The sequence below is a fragment of the Theobroma cacao genome, chromosome 6 (assembly GCF_053813885.1).
Source record: "Theobroma cacao isolate CCN51 chromosome 6, ASM5381388v1, whole genome shotgun sequence".
Taxonomy (NCBI): Eukaryota; Viridiplantae; Streptophyta; class Magnoliopsida; order Malvales; family Malvaceae; genus Theobroma; species Theobroma cacao.
This window is the reverse complement of record NC_142644.1, coordinates 7,040,252-7,067,201: the sequence shown is the minus strand read 5'-3', so window position 1 is coordinate 7,067,201 and position 26,950 is coordinate 7,040,252. Positions and strand designations below refer to the sequence as shown.

Sequence of the window (26,950 nt, the reverse complement as noted above, 5' to 3'; positions counted from 1 at the left end):
AGGGGAAAAAACTTTTGGGAGATTCAATAAGCTAGGAGTTGAGGCTGAAACTTGGAGATTAAGGCTGCAAATATTGTTTTGTTTTCTTCCTTGGCTTTTATTTTCCTTGTTACTCTCAATGGTTGAATTTATTATAATGTTATTTGTTTTTACAATCATGAGTATCTAATTTTCTTTTCTAGGATTACAATTGAAGTAACATGTAATCTAAGTTTTTAATCTATTTCTTACTTATTTTTAATGGGATTTGAATTATTTATTCTAATTTATTCTTAATGCTTTTAATTTCTTGATCACCAATTAAATTGATTTAGGAACCGAAACAAACTTGAGAAATGAAGTTTAGTGTAGACTAAAATTGAGATAGCATATGATCATATTAATTGATTTGCGTATAGGATAAAGATATACCTATAAGCCATATGTAGCTAGATTAGAGTTTGAACTTAACAAATCTGTTTTAACTTCAATTTACATAGCGATATAGTGTTTTGGTTAAAATAGATATTTTTATAAGATGAGTCGGGAGACCCTTATAAATAATTTAGGACTCTAGGTTAGTAATTTAACCCATTGAAATAAGTTAAGGAAGAGAGGTAAGATTTAGATGAAGTGTGGGATCGATACTCTGCTTGCTTATATACTATCTATTCGATATGTATACTTGCATAGTAAAATTTAAACTGACAATGAGGTTATGCTTGCTCGTCTCGACAAGGCAGTGCTTGTGTAAAGGTTATGCTTGCTCGTCTCGACAAGGCAGTGTTTGTGTAAAGGTTATGCTTGCTTCTTGAAAGGTAGTTCATAATGGATTCAAACTCTTTGTGTTATCAAAGGATAAGACATAGGCACTATAGGCCAAACCTCTAGAAATCATGACTGAGTCTCTTTATTTTTTGCACTTTATTTGCTTATTTCATGCTTTATTTTTATTACCTTGCTTTTGAATCTTTCACATCAAATTTGAAAAAAAATGGGGAATTTTCATTTGGTAACCAATTCACCCCATTCTTGGTTCATTACTTTTATGTAATGGTACAACCAAGTCGAATCCCTAAACATTAGATGGCCATAATGTAACTATTGGGTGGAGTGGCTCATGGGACTAATGAATGAAATTAATGATAACACTATTTTATAGAGTTATCTTACATTATTTTAAGCCTAAAACTGACTAATGTCCTTTTATTTTTAATTAATTTAGACATTGTTTTTACATTTTTCTTAGTATTTATTTTATGCATGCCTTAGTAGTTTAAGTAAGCAATTTGAGTTTATTTCCATGTTATTAAGTCATGTTTATACCTTTTATTGATTGTGCTATAAGTTGGTGAAGGTGTAAAAGAGCTTGGAAGTCAAATTAGCAAAGTATTATGCACTTTTGCTTAAGTTGACCTTAAATCATATTGTAGTAATTAAAGCATATCATAAGGTACAAAACTTTGATTGACACGATTCTTGACCCTATGGAAGATAAGAGAAAGAGCTACAACTTTGATGTTCAAAACTTCATCCAATTCAAAAGGGATCAAGGTCAAAAATAAGGAGGAAGTTGACTGATTGCAGTAGACTGCAGGCTATGTGGATACCAGCTTGGGTGCCTAGGCACCCAGCTCTCAGCGCCTAGGTACTAATTGCACTGCCCAACACCTTAAAAAATAGCCAAAGACAGAACCTTGGGGGCCCAGGCTCCAACACGTAACTTTGCACATTTTTGGCCATCCGATTTTACATCAAATAGCTAACAAAAAAGGTATAAATACAATCTTTTTAGTGCTAAAAAGGCGAGGAGGATTTAAACACAAAATTTGGGTAAAAGGAGGCTAGAACCAAGAGAGAAAAAGAAGATGAAATCAAGAGATTAAATGATGAAAAAGCTGCTCCAAAGAATTTCTCACACTAGATTTGATTTTCTCTCTCTAACTCTTTTTGTAGAAATGTTTCATTTTGCTGAGATTTGTATTTGTATTTTGAATATGTTGAGCTAGAACTCTTAATCTAGGGCTATGGTGCATTTTAATATGTAGCTTGGATATTGTATTGGTTTATTACTTATTTTTTATGGAAACATTGATGTTTACTCAAATTTTATTTTATTGCCCATTTATTCACTTGATCACCACTTAAATGTGTTTAGGTATTTAGATAATAGTTGAGAAAGTTAGTCTAAATTAGACCTTGATTTGGATAATGTGTGTTCACTACACTTAGAAATGAATTGAAGTGTTTTGATGTGCAATTAGGGTAGACATACATCTAGTTGTCACATATAGTCAATTTTAGAACCTTGGCTTTAAGAACTTAATTTAGTTGTTTCCTATAGACATATAACGATTCAATAAAGTTAGGAAATTGTGTAATATCTCATCGGAGTATTACACATGCTTTAGGATTCTAGACTAGCATCAATTCGCCCTATGCTTGGGTCAATGTATGGGATGTCTTCTCTTATGTTGTTTCTACTGCACTACTTTATCTTGTGACGCGATGTTCTCTTTCTTTTGAGCTAAATTGGGCAAAGTGGTAAACATAAAAGTTGTACCCCTATCTCTTAGCTTCCTAATGGTTGAAACAATACATCAATTGAGTTTCTATAGCGGAAGTTATACTCGAAATACTGCAGCATGTACAAACAAAGCTATCACCATACTTCATAGATTATCACCAAGTAAGACCCTTTCATAAAATTTCCTACAAAAAGCAATAAAAGTGATAAGCAATGACTAAATTTAAAGTAAATTAAAACAAATTAACATAAAATTAAACTAAAATAACTTAAACTAAAATACTCAACATGCATTGACTTTAATTAAGAAAAACAAGTAAAATACTCAATTTCGAACTTTAAATCTCAACGACTTAGTTACTTAAGCCCCTAAAATGTGACAAAATAACTTTATCTAATAGAGTTATCAGAATGCCAAAAATCAAGCTCAAATTCAAATTTTGATGCTAGACCATAATGAAGAACCAACACCTTAAGGTAGAAGAATCGATTCTCTAAGATTGCAAAGGTGCTACTTTTGAACCTAATTATAACAGAACCAACATCTCAAAATAGAAGAATTGATTACTTAAAGAATCGATTCTTTAAAGCTAGAAAGTTTTAGACTTTATGAAGAACTAACATCTCATAATAGAATAATCAATTCCCTAGAGACAGAAAGTTCCAGACTTTGGGAAAAATTGACAACTCAATAGCAAAATCAATTCTACATATGCGACAAAATTGTGCAAGCTGGATAAAACATATGGGAAGTGATTCAAATTTCACTCCAATAGGTAAAAAATTACAGAGGCTATAAATACCTACCTTGAAAACATTAAAGCAAGGAATTTAAATGAATTTGAATCATCTTTGAAGAAGAAAAGAGTGAAAAAACAAGAGAAAGAGCTGTGAGTAGAAAAATCCTATCTTTAACCAAAAGCAAAACCTAAAGATCATATTTTTATTCTTCATCTGATATTTCCTGAGCTTAAACCTTCCTTGATCATTCATATCCTTTGAGAAAGCCCTTATCTTTTTGGTCCAAAACTTCCTTATCAACCTTCTCAGAGTTTTTGAGATAGAGATTCTTTAGAATCCATTGTTGTATTGGTTATACCTCCGAGCAAAAGGTTAAGTGGTTTGGCTTGATTTTTTTAAAAGTTGCATTTTAAGTAAAGGTTGTGCTTGAAGCTGAAAATGGTAGTGTCTTAATGGAGGTACGCTTGATCCTGGTGAAAGGCATGTTGTGAAGGTTACACCTGATCTTGTTAAAAGGCATGTTGTAAAGATTACATTTGATCCTATTGAAAAGGCAAGCTGATAGTGGATTCAAACTCCTTGTACTATCAAGGTGTAGACATTGGAAGGCCGAACCTCTATAAAAATCCCACTAAGTACTCTTTATTTTTTTACTATTTACTCATTCATTTTATACTTTGTTTTACTGTTTTATTTTCTCATATGTATTGCTTCATCTTCGAAGCTTTTTGATAAAGGGAGAACTTTTATTTCACAACAAATTCACCCTCTCTTTTTAGTTTTACTTTAAGCTTATATTTCTAACAAATTGATTAATACGAAGTTTTTTTGCATTTTGATTTAATGCGTTTCTTAGTAAAACTGATTTCTTCATAATCTATTTTTCAATTCCATTTCTTATTAGGTCAAGCAATGTTTTTATTCCTTTTAATCTTGTTTTAATTCATTTAAATCATTTTTAAGACTTACCTAATATGTGCTTTAATTTTTGCAAAGGAAGCACAAGAAAAGAGCATGAAAAGGGGTTGACTTTTGAAGCTATCTTGCAAAGACAACATATGTGGTTTTTGGTGCAGATTTTTCACTTTTATTATGCTTATTTTCCAACAAAGAAAATGTAAAATTGTTTCACATTAATTGTTGGAAAGTGGACAGCAAATAATCAAGAAAATTTCATGATTCAAGGGGCTGAAGTTGAGCAAGAAAGAAGTAAAAAATGAAAGCTATCCTGTTATAGTTTTAGCACGCATATGCGCGGTTTAAATGGAACGTTTGATTCTGTTTTATGCTTAATTTTCAGAAAATAAAATGCGTAATTGTTGCACACTAATTGTTAGATATGTGGACAAAAAAAAAATCATGAATTGTTCATAATTTAAGAAGTTGAATTTAAGTATAAAATAAAACTGAAGCGAATCTACTTGTTGAAAAATTTCAACATGTGTTTTGACTCTTTTAGTGCAAAATTGTTTTGCATTAATTCTGAAAAATTCCAGAATTGATTTCACCATGAAATTGTTCATATGTAAGGTTAGAATTAGGCCAAAAATCAATTTCAAAGGCTGCTGAAAAATGCTGAAATTTTAGAAGCTTTTTCACTGAGTGTCGTGACTACCAAAGAGCAACAGTCGATTTCCCTAACCCTTGGTTTGGTGGCGAGTTGTCACACAAGGCAGCAAGCAATGGTTAGCAAGGATTCTTTCCTTGGCTGATCAATGAATCCCTAAATGTTAGGGATGTGCACAAAAAATCATGGATAGGATCCTTGATTGATTTCAATCAATAATTTTATTGAGATCAAATCTTCAAATCAATTAAGTCTTGCTCATTTGGATGAGGACTCACTAAATCAATGGATTATGATTTAAATTGGTCAACATCTAATTAAATTAGATAAGCTTAATTAAAATGGCAAGTCAACTTGTGAAGATGACATCCTAATTTGATTAGGAAAGATTTTTAATCAAGGAAAATTTACTAATGAACTAAGACTTCTAATAATGATTAGAACTTTAAATTAGTAAATGGATAATTCAAGATTATAAAGTGGATAAGGACCTTCCTAAAATACTTAGGATGAGTTTCTAGATTTAGAAAGTTTCCTAAAGTGTTAAGGCTAAATATGGAAAGTTTTCTAAAATGTTTAGGATATATTTAGAAGTTTCCTACAATGTTTAGGATGCATGATTATGATCATTAAACCTTCCTAAATGGTTTAGGATAGATACTCAAATTAGGAAGTTTCCTAAAATGGTTTAGGTTTCTAATTAAAGAAATTTAATTAGAAAGAACTTACTAATTAAGTTATCTCAAATATGATTTGGGCTAGCTAAAGGCCTTAATATGATCAATTCCTTTACCAAGTAATTTTGAAAAATTATTTTTCTATAATTACTAAATCTTTTCAAACTTATGCGCCAAATGATTTGAACTATGATCAATTCCTTTACTAAGTAATTTGGAAACTTCTTCTTGCTTGTAGTTAGCCTTTATTAAAGTTTATAAGCATTAGGGTTGAAACTATTAACTTTTTGAGAAGGAAAATCATCGTGTTCAATCAATGGCCTTTCTGTTGGCCTTATGAATCCCTTTAATAGAGGCTTAGCAATTTTTGATTCTTCCAAGCTAGTGAGTGGTAAAGTCATAATTTTGAAACCTTTAATAATGTTATCATTTTCCTTTGTAGACGAAGACGATTTCTTTCCTTCCTCTTTTGACATGATTGTCCTTCATCATTTCCTTGATCGTGTTTGAGTTGTACATCTTCTATGAAGGTACTTTCCAAAAAGAACTTAGCATTAACCAAATGTGCCTTTACTGTTATAAATGGTTTAATGTTTGTAATGACTGTCTTCACTTGACCATGTCTACAATAATCAAAGCATTGATGAAGTGTTGATAAGACTACACCATTTTGATGCATCCAAGGTCTCCCTAACAACATGTTGTATGTTATGTTAGCATCAATCACATGAAATAATGGATAGGATTCCATGTTATCAATGAAAAGTTGAAGTCTAACTTTTCTTATAGCTCTTTCCTTTTTAGATTGAAATCTTGGATTATCAAGCGACTTTACAATAATCCATCAAGAAGCATTCGAAGCTTTGTCATTGTCTTTAGTAGAAGTAAGTTGATAATAGATCCATCATCTATTTGAATTCTATTGATCTTCTGTTCACAACTATATCCCATAACAAAAAGAGGTTGATCATAAGGGGTAAACCTTAACAATAAGTCTTTATCAGAAAAAGTAATTTCTACACTATAAGAGGCGCTTGAATCAAACTTAATTTTTTCTTCATTCTAAACATCTTTGTCAATTTGGAAACAAGATATGGGAATCGGACTTTCATTTTTGAATTAAAAACTAGCATGAACTCATTCAAGGTGATTAGCCGTCCAAACCTTTGCACAATTGACTTCTAATGCTTGCTTGAACTTACTTTCCTTGGCATTGTCTTTGGCATCAATTCCTTGGATGGTTGTTTCATCGTTTTGGATCTTTCTTAATGCTTACTTGTCCATGGGTGGATTCTTCTTTCTTCCTTTTTGATGAGTAACTAGGATCCATCTTTCATTGTCTAGATCCTTAATTGTGGAATCACATGCCTTGCCCCCATTTTCTTGAAGCTTGAATGCTTCCTCTACATTTGAGGCTCACATTATGTAGTTGAAATATCAAAATTTTATATTCATTCTCAACACATTAAGTTGAGAAAGCATGCTAGTTATTGATGCCACATTTGTTGCCACCATTTCTTCTTCAAACTCGATTTTCCCATCCTTGTATAGCCCTATGATTTTGTCTTTCAAGACAACACATTTTTCTATAGGTTGACCAACCAAGGGATGGTACTTGCAGTAGTTAGGGTCATTTATTCGATCAACTTGTTTAGGTTGCTTCATCTGTGGCAACTGAATAAGCTTTGTCACGACCTAAACCCAAGGGCCATGACCGACGCATTAGCCTAGCAGACAAGCCCACTAAACTTGAGCAAGACTCAAAGTTCCTATTCAAACATACATAGGCCAAGGGATTCAATCATCAAATATTCATAATAAATTTGAATAAAATACAATATATTTGGCTTGATTTCCATACGAACAATAATAAGACCATATGTTAGCCATCTAAATTGGTTCATGCATATTAGCCCTTAATACACAATATAACATGGCACTTAATGCCTACACACATTATCCACAGTGGAAGGCTTTAATTGACTTTGCAAAGTGACCAAAATAGAGAACCTATCAGATGCCAAAATCGGTCTATCGTTGAATGACCTTTACCACACAACTCTATGGCCTATTTATCTACACATGGTATACAAATGGGTAAGTACCATAATACTCAATGAGTGGTATAGATAAATAAAATCATATATATATATATATATACATTAAACACATATAAAATATATACACCATATATGCATCTAGATGTTCTAGCAAACATCTCTGAATACAAGGCATATCATTATCCCTAAATCTCCAATATGAGGGCATATCATCAACCTCAATGACCTTAAAGATCATCACAAATATCGTTAGGCTTACTTTTGAAGTCGATTAAAGTTATACAAATCATTGTGCACGGCACACTCTAATCGTTGGAGTATCACATCAAAGTCATATCACATTTATCTAAGCCTCTCTACGACTATCTCATGTCATATGCAAATCAAATTCAACAAGTGGATCTCCTCTGGGCATAGTCAGATCACTCTCGGTGGCCAACTGGTGGAGCAACGAACGGAGAAACAGATCACGCTCAGCATTGAAGTAGCTGATGGAGAAACAACTATTGCTTAACACCAAAACAGCTAGCGGAGAATAAATCATTTACTGGAGTAATCTCAATGGATGACATCAAAGCACTATAGGCAGGAATCACAGGCGGGATTAATGCCACTATCCCTTCTTACCATCATCCCTATAGGCACTAAAATGGTCACAAGGGGGACAAAAATCCACTTAACCATAAATCAAATCAATGCTCAAAATTCATTCCTCGGATGGAACACACGTTTACAAACAAGGATATCATGCCTTTATCATTCACATTTTTCCTCATCAAACCACAAATCACATTTGTCGAGCTTCAATCGTCTTAAGCTTGGTTAGAGTTTTAAGTGCCTTTAAGTCTCCAAGGCATCATACAATCAAATCATCTCAACATATCATTCACTTAGGGTAATCTACTCCTAGGGGTTTAACATAGCCTTTAGATGTCCTAGTCTAGGCACACATATAGCATAGGCCACCTATGTAGCTCACATCATAGCACACAATCACACACAATTCACATATATACATATACACAATTCATAATTCACATATATTGTTCTCTAACCTAGATTCATCCATTTAGGCATACATATTTTTATCCTAGTACCATGGCAACGCACTTATAGTCCGTTATGCATTACGTGCATTTAACTTAAATCCCATTGATAGTGGCAAGAAAAGGCACGCCCTGCAAAGCTTCGATCATTTGCCTTCAATCATCGTTTATCTTGCTAATGAGTTGATTTAGCTCCGTTTCTCCTTTAGAAGTTGGATTGCACGAGTCTTAGCTTCAAATTCTCCAATCCAAGCTAAAGAGGGAAAAATACTAAATCTGGAAAAAAGTTAGACTTGAAGTTATTAACCGATTAAATTGAAAAATAATCAATAAAAATGTTAAATCTTACCTTCAAGATGGTTTCCCAAGCTCCAAATAGCTTCAAATCACTTCAAAAATCTATTTGGGGCCTTAAGGTTTTGGGTTTCTAGAAAGAGAAAGGATAAGAAAGAGTTGAGAGAAAGAGTTGGGCAAAAATGGCTTGAACCCCTTTTATTTTTGCCTTTCCTTTCTAATGTATCGATATATTGACAAAATGTATCAATACATCTAACCTAATTTTGAATGAATGTATCGACACATTTAGGGTAATGTATCGATACATTTAAGGCAGAATGTTCCCTACCCAACATGTATCGATACACGTGAGAAATGTATTGATACTTTTCCCCTTAGGTGCTCTTTGCTTCAAATGTATCAATACATTGGGATAATGTATCGATACATATTCATCAATTCCCAAATCTATCGATACATCCTTAAATGTATCAATAGAATTTCTTCAGAACACCCCATATTGTTCTTTTTGCTAAAAATGTATCGATACATCTTCCCCTACAGGTCGTTTGAAGCTTTTAAAACTTCCAAAAATCCAAGTTTAATACCCCAAAATAATTATTTGTTAATATTACACCTCAAATCATTCATTTAACTTAATCTCATACACATAAATCCACAAACATAACATCCAACTTAGACCAAAACCTCAAACAGTGAGATTTATCACATATATCCCCAAAATTTTTCCTAAGTGTCAACATGTACACTTTTAAACACTAGACATACATATCATATCATCAAAGTCCTCAAGACTCCCCATATTTCATAAATCATTCTTAGTTTACATCAACAAAAATTAAGAGTGTTACAAGCTTAGACTTTAGAAGTTCTTCCAACATTTCTGTGATATCTGAGTCAAGGAAAAGATATTGCTTCTCCTACCTTTCTTTCAAAGATGCTTTCTTTTTTATCTTGTGAAAGGCCAAGCTTTGTTTCTTGGGTTTTCTTTAAGTTAATAGTCACCTTGATGGGGTTGGTGTTCATAGTCATAGACTGTTTTCCTTCACCATTATTTGTCAAAGTTTTACCCCCGTTATGGACATTTTGCTTGCCTTTCTTTGGTTCTTGCACTAGAAGTCCTTGATTTCTAATTGTTGATATGCTTAATTCCATGTCATGCACATGGATAACTAATTCGTAAAAAATTTTAGGCTTAATGCCTTGAAAAATGTAATGTAAACCCCAATTTATCCTGTGGATGCAAATGTCAAAGGCTGAGGACTCGAACAATCGTTCTTTGCAGTTGAGATTGATATTTATCCATTTGTGGATGTAATCAATAATAGGAATATCCTTCCATGGTTGTGAGGTTATGAGTTCAATCATGCTCACCACAAGTTAAGTGTTGTAGAATCAATTAAGGAACTCACATTCTTATTGCTCTTAATTGTCAATTGTCCCAGGCTCCAAATCCATGCACCAATCTAAGGCATTGTCCTTTAGAGATCGAATGAATTGCTTCACCATAAAATCACCATTTATGCTATCATTGTTGCAAGTTTCCATGAAGTGTGCAACATGTTGACAAGGATTTCCTTTACCATAAAATTGTTGGAACTTTGGTGGCTGATAGTTATGTGACATCCTCATGCAATCAATCTTCCAAGAGTATGGCTTGGCATAAGTGTACAAAGGTTGGGTGACACTTTCCACCTATTCCTTGATGGCTTCCTTGATGAATTCATTTAATTAGTTGGTGGCGTCACACTTCATTGGATTTTTGTTAGAGATTATTTTCCACTTTTGTAGTGAAATTCTCATCAATTTCTTAAAGATTTTGGCAAAGATCAACTGATGCCTTTCTAGTAAGGTTGCTAATTCTTGCTATTATTGAGCCAATTTGCTTATTCTTTTCTCTGATGATTGTCATTAGAGAATCCATAGTCTTTGCAAAAAGTGCAACTTATTCTTTAGGGTTGTCATTCTAGTTGTCATGACAACCATCACTCTAGAATTCACTTTTGACGAAGAACTTTGGCGAGGGAATAATGGAACAAAGCTACGACTTGAATAGCCATCTTGTTCCTTGAATGGGAGTTGATTTGTACTTGATCTATTGAAGGAAAAAAGTTGCATGGTAGAGACTTCTTCAAAACTTGGGGAAAAGGTATCATACAGAGATTTTGGTTGAAGACTTGGAAAGTCTGCTCATACAATTTAGTAAGAGCTTTTGTCCTTCACTGAGTGCTATATGGAAATGTTGGAACAATCGTGCTTGATGATGAAGTTGGAAAGATTACAGGATTTGCTTGAGTAACCTTGACAACAAGTTTGCTAGTGAGGTTCTTTTTAGAAGCCATTTTGCAATTTGAAGATTTGTTTGAAGAAAAAGATAAGAGGCAGAGATTGTCAAACCGGGAGTGCTAGAAATTTGTACACACAAATTTCGCGTTGTAAATTTAGACTTGAAAATTTGAAGACAAATTACAAAGATTTGGTGTGAGTCTACAATCTTTAGAATTTCTTTGATTAATTTCTTTGTGCTTCATTTTCAAGGGTATGAACTTGATTTGGTGTGGGTCTATAATTTCTAGAATTTCTTTGATTAATTTCTTTGTGCTTCATCTTTAAGGGTATGAACTTGGACTTGATCTTGAGAACTTTGTCTTCAAAGGTCTGGACTTGGACTTGATCTTGAACACGATTTGAACTTGAGAACTTCAGTAAAGCTTTGAGTCTTCAAAAATGTTCTTCTTCTCAATTTTTGAATCCCCAAATGGCTTACAGGAGCATTGTATTTATAGTGCTAGATGAGAGACTTTCATGAGGATTTAGTCGCTTTGAATTATCTCTAAATTATTTAAATTTAATTAGAGATAAGTCATGATGACTCACAAATGGCCTTTTGATTGACCAAACTCTAAGCCTTTACATTTTGATTGGTCGAATTTAAGTCTTATTTGTAGATTATTTTAATTTATTTAGAGATAAATTAAATGACCAAAATATGATTTTATCTCCAAATTATCATGATTTTTATAGATAAATTAGATGACAAATTGGTAAATTTTAATTGGTCAAAAATTAAATATTATCTTTAAGTTATCTTGATTTATTTAGAGATAAATTGCATAACTAATACTTAAATTTTAATTGATCCAATTTAAATATTATCTTTAAATTATTTTAGGAGAAAAATATGTGACAAATGAATGAATTTTAATTGGTTCAACTATGTGTCATTGAGATAATTTAGTCAATAAATTAATTATTTTATAATTAATTATATGGTTATATTAATGATGTCTTTAGTCCATGTGGCGATATGTGATTCATTTTTGAAAATTTTCTGCTATATACCAATTTTGGACGTATGGCATCTTGTAATTGGAAAATATATTTTTTTTCTTCTACAACATATTAAGGGACTTTTTTTTTTAGACTTGATTTTGTGGTTTTGGTATTCTTGGGAAGGATTGTTATCACTTTGGTCTCTAATATGTAGCTGAAATTGTGAAGGGGGGAATGCAAGGGCCTGCTTGGGCATGGAAGGGTGGCTTTATTTTCAAGGGGTTTGAGGTCATCTGGACTTTGTTTGGTTTCCAAAGGATTATTCAACTCAAGTTTCTTTATTTGATTAGGTTCATATAGAGCAAAATTAATATGATATTTATTTAAAAGTCAAAATAAAAAAATAATAATAATAACTAGCACGCGCACACATATATATATCTAAAAATTGTAAAAATATTTATCATTTTAATTTTCAAGCTTATCAACATAATATAAAATATAAAATAAAATATTTATTAAATTAGGGGAGCCAAGTTTCAAATATATGTCTTTCATTTTCGGAGGACCCTTGGTTCCATCCATCACTTATTTATTTGGCCAATTAACACAGTCATAAACTGAATACTATCTCTCGTATATATTGGTTAATTAGTTCTTCACAGCGCATGTGTCTGAGCAAGAATCCACGCAGCTTCCAACATTGGCTTCAGCTAAGGTATTAAAGACAAAAGAGAACAAAACACAGATGAGTTTATGCTTGTGTCTGTTTCGAAAAGAGATAAAGAAGTATGCGAGTATTTGACTCATTAATTAGTATATAATCCTATGCTTAAAGAGTAGGGTTCAAATTTTTTTTTTTCAAATCCAAAAAGAGAGAGAGATGAGAAGAAGACTAGTAAGTTTACCAGGATTTTCTTTGGAGCTGAGACTCGTGCACTTGGAGGTAGAACAACCAAGCTTGCAGAAGTATTGGGTGTCTTCGACAAGATAGTTCCTAAAGATACATTCCTGCAGGCAGTTGATGGCGCAAGAGAAAGCATTATTTCCTGGTGTAATAACACACGAAACGAAGCAACCACAGTAGCAGATTTGGAAAGAAGTGTCGGAGTGGGAGTGTCCCATCAGAAGCCCCAACACCAAACATACCATCAACACTCCTCTTCCCCCCATTGTTTTCTTTGCAGAAAGCAAGATTGATATAGATTTTAATGGACAGAAATCTTATTGGCGGCTCTTCCTGTTGTTCAAGAGAGCTTTATTTATAGACTTCATTGGTTGCAACCCATCCATGGGGGGTGGCTACTGTCCCTTTCCCCAAGGCCAAGGGCAGGGGAAGGTATACTGCACCTCCTCCGCCATGCATCTCCAACTTTCCACCACTTTTAACGCCCTTTTTGGTTACAAGCCCACCCTACGGATCGAGCTCGGCTTTATTTTGTTTTTAGATTTTTTTTCTTAGAGACAAAAATATGCACAAATTGTTGAATTAAATACTTATTACTATATTAAGTGTTTTTTTTAAATAAAAAATTCTCAATGGGGAGAAAATCAAAATGTTCTTATAAAAAAAAAATTATATTGTATTATTTTTTGTCTTTATAATATATATCAATCTCTAAATATTATTTTTAACTAACTGGGAATTGAAATTCAATAACCTTTACTCATTACTTTTTGTAACTCATCTTTTTCCCAAATTGTTTTTGTACACATTTTAAAACCTTAAATAGTAAATATAGGATCTAATCTATCATGCTGCATTCAATGTAGTACTATCGCATGGATGAACATAATAGATTATCAAGGTAAATCTTTTGATTAGTGCTTTTTTTTTTCTTTTTTGAAAGATTATAGATAAAAATATGTAATTCTTTAAAGATAATAAAATATATGATTCTATCTTTATATGGGTTAATCATGTGATAAATACTTACATTTCAATTATTTGTTCATTTAAATTCAATTATAATTTTTTTTCTTTTGTTTCATTTCTTCTTAAACTTAATAATTTTTTTAAAAAATAATAATTTAATTAATCTTAATCAATATTTATAAATAACGTACTTATTTCAAGGCTGCAGCCAAGATTTGTGTACGCACAGCCAACGCCGTGGTGCGGACGTCACGTGGACATTAAACCTTAAGAACGTTGATATAAAGCACTTCTCTTAGAATTGCCGCCACAGGTAACTATTACCATTTAAGGCTTATGCCGCCATTTGTAGGATAAATATATTTATGGTAGCTTTAATGTGAGCTCTTAATAGATAATGACTTTTTTTTTTTTTGAAAACATAAAGTATAGTATCTAAAAAAGTCTTTAAATTATTTTAAAAATTTTAAATAAATTATTATTATTTTATTATGTTTAATCAAGTTTCAGTATTTTTATTTTGGATCAAATAAACTCTTATAACTAATTATTAAATAATTTTCATTAATCAAAATATCAGTTATCATTTTATATCCACATGTCATTGACATGGTATTGATGTGGAGAGTGAAAAATACAATATGATCATATTATTATGTCAAATTAGTATGTCACATTATCATCAATTATGTTAAATCAGCATGTCATATCATCATTAATTTTGACTATGTTACATGTCATATGTTAGCATGTCCTGTTAGCGTCATGTGACATAGAATAATAAATAGTATTTTGACTAAATTAATAATTAATCGTAAGGGTTTATTTGGTTCAAAATAAAAAAATAAAAATTTATTTAAATTTTTTTAATAGTTTAAGGATTTTTTTAGATATTATATCAAAATACAAAAAGAAGTAAGGATTCGAATTTTGAATTTCAATTCTTTTTGAGAATAACAGCAATTGGAGTAACTTGAATTATTATTCATCATAATATTTTTTATCTTAATTGTGATATTTTGGTAAGGTGAAAATAAAATTGTAAAAAAAAAAACATATTGATGATTTCCATATTTATATAGATTTGATAATTTGATTGCCTTTGCATTATTTAAAATCATTTAACTCATAGGATTGTTAGGGTTTGTCATGGTTCCATTTGGTAATTTCCTTTTTAAATTATTAATAATAAGAAGTTATCAAACCATTTGGTAATTGTAGTGGGTTCATACATGCTTCATATGACAAGTTTGTTTTACATGTTTTATACGTTTATTTGTTGGATATATAGTTAAATTGTAAAAAAGTTTATTTAATAATTTTTCATAATTTTATATTATCCATATCATAATCCGTGTTACTCATTTTTTCTTTATATATATAACTGCTTTTTTTTATAAGAAAATAAAATTATTATTTACATGATTCTGCTTTTCACATCCTTTGTGAAATCTTTGGATCCTCAAAAGTGGGAGATTATATGGAGACAGCGATGCCATCAAAGTGGGTGGCCCCAATGTGGTGGACGGTAGGAGATTGGAGACATATCTCGAGGCCAAATGGTGTAAAAGGTAATTCTGGATCATTTTTCATTTATTTTTTAAAGATACTAATAAAGTTTATATAACTATCACTTAATTATTTATCACAAGTAATTATAAATATAGAGCAAGCACAACATATAAGACAACAACTTATTTCATGCATTTATCATGTAAAAGCTTTAATTTGAAGTACATCACAGATATTGTGAATGCCATTCAGATTATTAAATTTATTTTCAAGATATATAGCTTTCATGAACTAGGAGAATGCATGGAGCAAGCTTGAGTTATAGTTGCAGTAGCCTGCTTCATATTCACCCCAGCATTGCACATATTAGCAAAAGCTCCACTATACTTCATGTCGTACCTAGATGTGGATCCACAGTAATTTTTGAAAGCATTAACCTGCAAAAGCAAAGAGTAAAACAAGCAGAGGGTAAGCCTCAAAACATGTGAATTATGGTAATTACTATAGCTAGTGCTTGGTTGGGATTTTTGATAGTATATCTTTGAACTACTTACAAGCATTTTGAAGCAATTCCAATCATGAACGAGAGGTTGTCCAGCAGATTGAACAGACTTGAGCATCTCTGAGACATTCTGATGCCCAAAAAGAATTGCTATAATCTGATTTATACTTCGATCAATGTGCTTCCTGTGGGAAAGTTCATCAAGCAACCTTTTGTGGGCTTCAGCCTTTTCTGCAGATTCTTCAGGAGCCCTATGAAACTACAATATCAATTCAAACAAAATTAAAAATTAATGAACATATGTATGTATATTGTCTAATCTTGGAATTTGCTCAAAAGGGTTAAGACCCCAAACCTTATGCCAGAGATGAAGGAGGCTGGCATCACGTTGGCTAACAACTTTTGAAGACATTGGTGAATTCATGGGGTGAGCAGTAGCAGTAGGCTTATAATTATCATTTGCTGGATTTGTACCCATATAAGAGAAGAGAACATCCTTTTCAAGTGTCATATTTCCATATTGCATGACATGAGAACTAACAACCAGATTATCCACTGCTGTCCTCCTCCTAACCTGAAAATGCAATGACAAAATTCATGTTAATTAATTATTTGATGATGTGTTAATATAGCATTGAACACCTACCACTTGATATTGCTGCTCCAGAGTTTCATTGCGTAAATCATGAATGTCACTGTTTATGTTAAACCAAAAGGAAAGAGGAAAATTGAAAATTCAATCAGTATGACTATATTAATTGGAAAATATCATTTATAATGCCTGTCTTTATATCATATAGAAAAAAAAATTAAGAGTTTTTAATTAAATTAAAACAATAGTGAACCTGTCCTCCATCCAAGAAATACTGAATAAGTCTCCCAAACATGTATCAAATTCTGAAGGGGAACTGGGATAACCTTCAGGGCAATATGTTCCCCAACTATTCTCCACTGCATTTGCTGCTGTGATTGCATATATGTTTAAATTGTTTGGAAGAATCCCTTCAAACATACTTCCAGACTCGCATGCTTCAACATACAAAACCTGAAATATGTTCATCATAAAATAAATAAATAAATAAATAAAATATCTAAAAAGGGCTATTAATATATTGCCAAAAAATAATAAATTTACCATGCTTTTGTAACTCTTAGCTTCATGCTTCTTCTTCAGCACATTTATGAGATCTTTGGCAGAAAGGTCATCACCAGATGGCATTCCTGTTAATGTATAAAGTCATAAACAGAGAATTATTAAGAGTTTTCATTAAGCTAAATATAATTAAAAGCTCAGTGAGAACCATGTTTACCCTTCAAAAAGGAAGATCAGCCAAAAGGTTAACTGTACTTAATTAGTTGATAATGTTATTGGGGGTACTAACCAAGTAATCCGGGGCTGCCATGATCGGTATAATATATGAAAATACGATCATTTGGACCGCTCTCTACGACTTTTCCACTTCCACCGGTAAGACCAGTTTTGTTCCCAAGAATAACAGCGAAGAAGTTGTTCATGTTGACATCTTGCCCTGTGTAATCCTATCAAAAAAAGACCAAGTATATCTATATATATATATATATATATAAAACTTATAATTCCATGCAAAAAAGAGAAAGCACATTCGACTAAATTACCTTCGGAACTCCTTTATAAACATCTTCTCCATTGGGTTTATTGATGATGACACCGGGTCTCGGATTGTATACACTGAATGCTATATCATCGTACATGAAAACAACAATGTTGTCATCTTCCAATCCACCGTTCCTTAAAATTTGGTATGCATGACACACATCAGCCTGCCAAGTATAGTTTTCCATTACTAATTAATATGAACTCCTTAGTATAGGAATGAATGGAATAGAGCTTATGATACGCCTTTCAAAAAAAAGAATAGAGCTTATGATATGTGAAATAATGTTAAGCTTTACCTGATGCCTGTAGTTCCCATAACCACGGGAACCAGCAATCAGAATGGCCCATCTTTTGCCCTCCATGCCATTCACGTTGGGATGCACATTGTCCTCATGATTAAACTCTGAAAACCTTGATACTACGTTGTATGAATTTGCATTGAGTCGTCCACTTTCAACAGCAAAAATCGATAGGAAAAGAAAAAGAAACAAGCGCAAGCAGCAAGGAATCATTTTGCTCTCGACCTGTAAAACTAATTCATTGCTATTTAAAATTAGTCAATGTAAGCCACCAAGGCATAAGCAAGAGGAACAAAATAAAATTACATCTTAAGTGTTATCGTAAGTATATTAGCTATCACAGTATATCCATACCTTGTTTAAATTTTTGGACTATATATTGCCTTTCTTTAAATTTTTTGAAAACAGGTTCACCCCTCTCCTAATAGGGTAAGGAAAACTTTACCCTCAAATTGTCATAATCTTATATATTAAAAAACTAAAAGTTTTAATTTAATAAAGAAATAAATTTAGGTTAATTAAAAATTAAATTAAATTCAACTAAAAAAACTTAAAAATTGAATAACTTAATTTAATTAAAATAATTTCAAAAATTAAAAATTAAAAATATACAAAATTTAGCTTCAAGGGTATTTTAAAAAATTTATCATATTATCAAGATTATTTCTTAGAATATTTCCACTGAACCAAACACTATAATCAAATATACTTAATAATATATTGACTTCACCAAACAATGAAATAACATAATACATCTAGATGTTTGTACATATTTAATTCCCTAGGTGAATACTCAGAAATCCTATTATCATGATAATATTTCAAAACCCCGAACCAAACGATGTCTTTTTGTTTTCATCGACTATTATGAGATGATATGTATAATATTACATATTGGTTAGGGTGTCTATAAAAGAAACTATATATAAAAAACCCAAATTGTAGTAAATAAATTTAAGGAAACAAGGAAAAGAGATGGTGGATTTCTTTTTGTTGCCCAAACTGTAGTAGGAAGATTTAAAGAAACAGTGTAAAGAGGAGATTTATTTTTGTTTAGAAACCAAATTCTTGTACATACATGTTAAGCCTATTCATGTGTGCACATACATTATCTTCTCTCTTTTCATTTTAGCAACTTTTTCCTTTCTTCATGAGACCTGTTTATCACCTTCAAATTGTATGTACAAGAGTTGAACAATGGTCTATTTCTTTCTTTTTTTATTCAATTGTTATGCTAATTTATAACATGGAGAATCAATCAAAATGAAAATCATATACAAAAAAGAAGGATAACATGAACTTAAAATTAAGCAAATAAACAGAAACATTGAGTAAAGGGAAAATTTGGAATCTCACCTCTTGATGAATTGGTGGATGCTGAAACAGGGTTACTTGTTGGCAATGGTGTGGTCCTTTCTTTGGAACCTAATTTTATAGTACAAAGTTGAGGCCGTGATTAGAAACGGATGGTTTAGTTGAAAACCTTTGGGTATGGGCCTGACTCGTGGATGAATGAAATGGTAACGTTCAATACCATTGCTTTGTTTGGGGAATCAACTCCTTTTTAGTCAACTTTGAAACTTCCGTCATTTCGATTCTTTCTGTGCCTCTTTTGACCAGTCAGTTAAGCTTACAAGTTTGTACCTCTTCTCCCTCCTTCGCTTCTTTGATAAACACTTGTGAAAATTATCATGCTAAAAACATTTTGCTTTGACCAATTAATCTTCCTTTTTTGTTGTTTGACTAATGATAAATTAATGAAATTACAATAAGTATAATTAACGATTAATGACTTTAACAGTTAGAACTTTAAATTTTAATTTGGACATTTTAAGAGTTCGAATATTAAAATGAAAGAGGGTGAGTTTTTATAGAATAAGAGAGAGTCTAAGCTCAATGGATTTTTTTTTTATTTTGGTATAATGATTGAAAAAGTTCTCAAATTATGTAAGAAAATTTAAATAAGTTTTCATTCTTTTATTATATTTAATTAAGTTTTAATATTTTTATTTTGAGTTTGATAAGGTTTTATGATTAATGATTCATCAATTGTCATTATAATAAAAATATCGTTTGTCATTTTATACTCATATGACGTTGACGTAGAGAGTCAAAATCGCACATGATCATTTCATCATATTAATATATCATGTCATAATAAAAAAGGTGAGAGGTATTAGTATTCACTTATAATTGACTAACAAAAATGGATTTGATTGTAATATCATATGATAGCTTTCAACATCTAAACATTTGCATGCAAGACCATGTAAATACTGAAAAGGTAACATGCTAGCCCATCGACACCATAGACAAGCACCAATAAAAGATCCACATATAGCATCATCTTCTCTGCTGCTCTTATCACCCCATCCTCCTCCTCTTATATATGTTGACCTCTTTTTGAGGTTTTCTGCCTTTAATTAATTGAGGGCGTCGAGAACTTCTTAGCCTTCTGGAACTGGCCCTTAGATGAACTGAAACTTCACTAGTCTTCAACTTTACATGATGGTGATGAGGGTGATTGCTGTGCAGTCTATGCCTATTTCTTTCCGTGTTCTTCCTTTTGGAGAAACTTAGGTGGTGGTGGTGATGATGATAATTATCTGAATAATCATTATCACTGCTTGAACTAATCCCTACTTCAATGTCTTGAAAACGACGACGACGGTGGTAGCGATTTACACGTTTTGTGTTCTTAAGCTTGTGCCACAAGAAACAGGTAGCATCTTCTAATGCAAACCAGTATGTTTCACAACCTGCCCAGCATATCTTGCAAAGGCTTCTTATGATGCATTGGCATATCCCCAACTTGAGTAATAGGTACAGGAACATCAAAACTGTGACAAAACAGAAAATATGAAGAAGAAAAAGAAATTGTTAGCTTATCGTGAATCCAATGAAGGTTTAAAGAGTAAGAGGAAAAGATCTTAGCAGTTTAGAAGATGTTGTTTGGTCCTATTTCGAATACACAAAATCCATGCGCAAGAATTCCAAGAAAGTTTATTTGGAAATTTTTTTGTAGATTTATAAGTAAAACATTGTGTTCAGAACAGATTACTTATGAAACAAAGGCCCAAAATCATCAATAGCTTCACCAGATTGGAGACACATAGATGCTCAATAAAGCAAATTGCATCCCATGGCCCTGAACAAATGCCCCTGCAAAGCAAGGAATTGGATATCAACACCAAACAAACTACAAGAAATAACCATATTTTCGATATCCATATGTGGTCACCATCCATGGCTATTGTGCCTGATGGCCAAACACAAATCGAAAGGTTTCCTTCCACATGAAGTAAGCAAAAGTCATCAATTCTCATTCGGAAAATGCTATTGGTAATTGAAGAAATGCTTATACATTTCGATTGAATCAGTTATGCAGCATAAATGAAAAGTGAGGGCCTTCATGTTGAGCTGAGAGTCAGGCCATAACCGGGGCCCAGTTTGTAAAAGCAAGATGGTTATGAAGTATAAGTCTAAAGCAAATTAAATTGTGAACTTGAGATAGAAAAGATGGAAAGATGGTTTTAACAAAATCATTTACTTGTTGCTCACCTAAACTATATCAGGGAATCTTTGTCAGAGCACATGGTTGTGAATACAGAAATGTTTTTTCACCTTAAAACAAGCACTTAGTCGAAATGGATGAATCTCTAAGGTGGTTGGAGCCCAATAAGATCATGTTCTATATATCCTTGTGGAAAAGTGGCTAAAGTCCTCTCTGCGTTGTGTTTATACCTGAGTGATTAATTAAGTCATAGCTTAAAGGAGTAAAAAAAAAAAATGGTAGAATCTGAAGGCTGCATAAAGGAGAAAATAGTTTCACCGAACGACAGCAATTTTGGCACCTTGTCATTTAAGCAGTTGATGGAAGGCAGACATGAATTATGTATGAAGAGCTGTTCTCTTAAGCTATAATCCCATGCCTACTAGTTCAAGTGGTTAACATTGGTTTTGCAAGTAACACGGCCTATGAGTTTTTTCCTCCTCTGGGATAGATTTAATTGACCCTTACACATCTTGAATCATTGTAGATACTGGAAGACACAAAAGGAACAATCTAAGGCAATCAACAAATATAACAAAATCCTAGGAAAAGGTCAGACCAACATTGGACAGAAAAGAGAAAATTGAAAAGAAAAGCACTTTTCAGATCAGTGGGTCTACTATTATGGAAAATCAATCTCGAATGCAGCTACATACTAACATGAGTAAATCTTTGCAATAGGAAAGAGGACTCCTGCAAACACATACCAGACAAATTGCTGGATACAGAGAAAAACAACTATATTCCTATATCTAAACTTTTACCACTCAGACATGATTGGCAGGATAATAGTTATTACATGCAAATCTTTTTTGAGAATGTACATTTAGCTTATCCAGGCATACAGAAGTTTCTTAACCTATCTGGAGTTCAACTTCATGGCAAGGCTATATCATGACTGCGAAAGGGTTATCCTACCATTAACTAAGTTACATAAAGATGACATATACTACCATGTTTTTCTTAATGCTTTCATCACTGTACAATAATCTCAAGTGTAGATTTATTGGAAAAGTGCAATGCAGATGAATGATAGAATAAAGATAATATATGTCCATAGTTCCCACTCATTTGGTTCCCTAATTAAAATATTGAACAGAAACTAGCAAGTGATCATAAGACTTTTAATTGAAAAGAAAGCACAATAATTATAAATTGCTTACTCGCATGATCCACCAAAAACGCTCTTAAATGGAGCTGCTAACACGTTTCCAAGTACGCCTCCAATCCCATTTGCAGCTTTACTCACAACTGTCCCCATTACTATCTGTTCCACAATCACATTCCATTCAAAAAGCCCACTTCAGTTTTCCTGTTACAAGCACCATCCCCACACTCACAAAAGAAATTGAAAAAAAAAAAGAAAAGAAGGAAAATTGAAGATATTTAAAAAGAAAAACGAAATTGCCCAAAGAGATATTAAATTAGAAAGAAAAACAATGGCAACAGTGTATCTACACTTTGTGCATATGTAAGAGAGGATTGCCCAGCCAGGGTGGAAATATAAGCATTTATAAGCGCACGTGTATCTATAATATATGACATGCAAGCGAAACATCTGGGAATTCAGTCCCCTAGTCGTCCTTTGATGTTTGAAGCATGCATTCAGCCTTTACATATGTTTATTCTTTTCTGTATACGAGTATAGTGATGGAAAAAGAAGAAAAGAAATACTGCAACTCAAACGCAAAATGGAAAAGGGATTAAAGAAGAGAATGAATATACATATATATATATATATAAAGGAAACGGTGTCCTTACTTGAGATCATGGGATTAAGTGAAAGCAAAAGAAAGTAGGAGAAAGAGAGATGGGGAGGGAAGGAGAGACGGTTTACAGTAATCAGTCAGTTAAAACGGGAAGTTTATTTCAATAACCCATTTAGCTGTGCAAACATATCTATACTATCTTTTTATATATTAAAATTGACTTCAAATTGGGACTGTTCGAATTCATGTTTGAGTGTCATTTTACTCTAATTTTATTATTAATACTGTTAATTTTTTATAATATTTGGTTTAATCCTTTGCTAATACTTTTGTTTTTTCTATTATGGTTTTGTACAAAATTAATTGTCTCAAGGTCAGTTTTAGATTTTTTACGAAATTAAATTTATTCTTGAATCATTTGATTTTCAATATTTTAAATTGTTATTTTATTTGCTTAACTATTGTTATTTTTTCTCTGTGGTAAGTAGCAAAACAAAGAAACAAGGGTTGCTACTATTGTCAAAATTGTTTTCTTTAACTTATGTTTTCAAATATACTATTGTTCACTATTTACAAATAATTGTAAGCAATATACAATACTAATTGTAACTCACCCATGAGACTGCCTTTAATTTTTTCGTAGAAAATCTGTTCTAAACTGACACTAAAAATACACAAAATTTCATATATATATATATATATATATATATATTGCAACACTCAAAGTTCATATATTTCAACAATATATTTGCATGTAGCCTCCAAACTTCCACATATGTTATGCAAATTTCCTGCACTGTTCTTATAAATAAGCTTCCCTTTAATACTTCGAACAATGCTCACAGAATAATTTTGAAAAATACTTACAAAATAGCAGTCTCCTAACCCAACGCATAGGAAGTATATTAGTGTGTATATATATATTGGAGTTCAATAAAACTAGAAATTCACACACTTAACGTCAAGCTGAATTCTACTCTAAGGTTATAAAAATTGACCATAGTGTAAGGTCATTAAATAAGAATCGTTAGATATATTAAGATAAATATCAGTTGTTGATATGTAAAACTTATTAATTTAAAGTATTGGTTATTTAATTTAATATTTAAAAAAAAATAACTTTAAAAATGAAATGCTAAAGTGAGTCATTGGAGGAGTTTCCCCACTGGAAACTTCCCTCTTGTTGTGATTCGGTTTCTCTCTTCAATTGAATCGATTACGTTGCTCTTCTCTCTCGGCTGGCTTTTCCTTGGAGAATGCTTGCTTTATGCATTATTGACTTCAAGTTTTCTCCATGTTCTTGTGCTTTTGGAACTGCACTTTTAAGTTACCGTGTTTTATGCAAAATTGATTTCAAGTTTTCGATGAGGGTTGGCTGAGGCAAAGAACACTGGCTTTATCTGTTAATTATGTATATTAAATGCATATTTTCTTCAGTTACTGATATGGGTTGGTTTTTTGTTGTTAGTCGTAATGTTTGAGTCCAAAAACCTAAACGGCGAAAAAGACGAAGTCACTAATTATTTTTATTTAAATGTGATTAGTCACTTAATTAAATCTTTTTTTAATAATATTTTAGTTTTAATTAAAAATAATAGATTATGATCTATGAAATAAATTTAGATTTAGCTGTACGGTTATGTATACATAAGGTATTAACATTTCATAATGCCCATTCAAAAAAAAATAATATCGATTAATCATTTGTTATCCTATTTTTAATCTTAATAAATAAGTATTAATTTCATATTTAATTTTGTTTAGCTTAATTATTTTTATTTTTATTATTATTATTTTATATTGGAAACATTTCTCGAATTTTCTCAGCACTTTTGAAAAAAACTAAGAGAGTTCTCCCACCTTAAGAACATTCAAGAAAATCACCTGAAGAAATTTCATTGCTGGAATTGAATGATTTATTAAAAATGTTTGGGTTAAATCTTTTTCTATTTCTTATTTATCTATTTTTATTATTATATATATTTTATTTTAGTTTTTATATTATTTTATGTATTTTGTTTGATAATTACTTTACTATTATGTTTTATAAATAAAAATCTTTCCCCTAAAACTTTTGGTCCCACAATTATTTTATTTTGAAAATTTTAAGAAAATTATCAATTGTAACTTCCCTAAAAAAATTCCTTTTATAAAATATTTTTTCTAAATAATTATAATTTTTTAATTTAATTAGTTAATTTTTTTTACAATTTTTATTATTCTTAATTAACATTTTCTTGAAATAATTTCATAGTCTTAAATATGTACATAATAAATAAATAAATAATGAAATAAAGGAATGATTAAAATTTTATCTTTCATATTTTTATTATTCATAGCATTTTCTGAAACAATTTTCCAAGTTTAAATATGTGCATGAAAGAAAGAAAAATAAATAAATAAAAATTGAAAATAGAAATATAAAAAATGAATAAAAATTCAAATTAAATAGCTAAAAAAAATCTCATGTGAGAGTTGCATAAGTGATCATTTGCTTAACTTATGTGTGGAATCTTATGCTTTGTGTTAGAATCGTTAAGCTCCAAGGTAAACCTCAAGAGAGGGTGAATTGAGTATTTTGAAATCTCTTTGAAACTCATTTTTCACAAGTCAAGAGCTATGCTAAGCTAAGAGCCTTTAAAACCAAGCAGCAAGATATTTGAAAGTCCTTAGTTGAAAAACTTTGAGATGATATGCAAGTAAGAACATAAGTGACAAATTAAAACAAACACAAAGGACACAAGAGATTTATACAAATTTGACCTTGATGCTTACTTCCTCTCCCTTGGCTCACCAAGGAATTTGTAATCCACTAATTCAAGTGCTTTTTAAGGTTGAAGTATAACCTATATTTAATACCCTCAAAAATATCCTACTTAATTAATTATATAAAAAGTTATAATCTATATTAAATAAATAAATAAATATAATATAAGTTCAACTTTTTATAATTGCAGTTATGACTTTGGGTTTGTTAATAAAATAGAGAATAAAATAAGGGTCTTTAAGTAAATAAAGAAGTTTAATTAATATCAGTTTTATTTATCACGTTTAAGTTAGTGGGGTTAAGGTCAGTTTATTTTATCTGACAACAACTCACTAAATCACATTAAAAAAAAAATAATGGAGGTCAGTTTACTTCATCAAACTCAAACGATAGGTAGAAGAGCTTAACACTAGGGAAGAAGAAAGACAAAGAAAATGGAAAAAGCCTTCAAGGGATTGTTGATTAAGGTATGTTTAGGGTTGTATTTTCATAATTTGGACACAAAAGCTCTAAATTATTCGTATTTTCTTAACTTTTATTTAAACCCGGTACTCTTTCAATAACTTTCCGGTGGCATGATGGGTACCAATGGAAAGGTCTTGAAAAGATCTTTCCAATGGTTTTTGTAGCATCTCATTTGGTTTTGTGGTTTGGAAGATGCGAATTTTTAAATTTAATCGGGAACCTAGTTTTCAACAATTTTAACAATCCAACTTTGGGTCACCGGAACTCCATATTCCGATAACATTTTTGGTCATTTCTTTGAGGGCTTTTGTAATATGAAATGTGATGTTTAAGTTGGCATCAATGGTTCAATTAGGGCTTCCTGTGTTAAAAGAATGAAAACTTCAAAATAGGCTCGTTGATAGTGGAACCTAGAAATCTGGATATTTCTGTGATGATTTCTAGAATTTTAGCTTTTGAAACTT

The 26,950-nt window shown here is 31.5% G+C and overlaps 3 protein-coding genes across 3 annotated transcripts; all 3 read right to left on the bottom strand.

Annotated features, from left to right (window-relative positions):
• Positions 1-12,818: 12,818 nt before the first annotated feature.
• Positions 12,819-13,430, bottom strand: LOC18595566 (thionin-like protein 2). The gene is made up of 2 exons (XM_007023576.3): positions 13,076-13,430; positions 12,819-12,880 (listed from the first exon to the last, which is right to left on the bottom strand). The coding sequence occupies exons 1-2, from the start codon at positions 13,338-13,340 to the stop codon at positions 12,819-12,821; spliced, it is 327 nt and encodes a 108-aa protein (XP_007023638.1). The 5' UTR covers positions 13,341-13,430.
• Positions 13,431-15,839: 2,409 nt separating this feature from the next.
• On the bottom strand, positions 15,840-18,205 carry LOC18595565 (vacuolar-processing enzyme delta-isozyme-like). Its single transcript, XM_018123108.2, has 9 exons — positions 17,990-18,205; positions 17,693-17,857; positions 17,440-17,596; positions 17,193-17,278; positions 16,903-17,102; positions 16,704-16,752; positions 16,413-16,631; positions 16,110-16,316; positions 15,840-15,992 (listed from the first exon to the last, which is right to left on the bottom strand). The coding sequence occupies exons 1-9, from the start codon at positions 18,203-18,205 to the stop codon at positions 15,840-15,842; spliced, it is 1,452 nt and encodes a 483-aa protein (XP_017978597.2).
• Positions 18,206-20,356: 2,151 nt separating this feature from the next.
• Positions 20,357-22,806, bottom strand: LOC18595564 (uncharacterized). The gene is made up of 3 exons (XM_007023574.3): positions 22,709-22,806; positions 21,054-21,154; positions 20,357-20,832 (listed from the first exon to the last, which is right to left on the bottom strand). Exons 1-3 carry the CDS (start codon positions 22,804-22,806, stop codon positions 20,357-20,359), a joined length of 675 nt encoding a protein of 224 aa, XP_007023636.3.
• Positions 22,807-26,950: the final 4,144 nt, after the last annotated feature.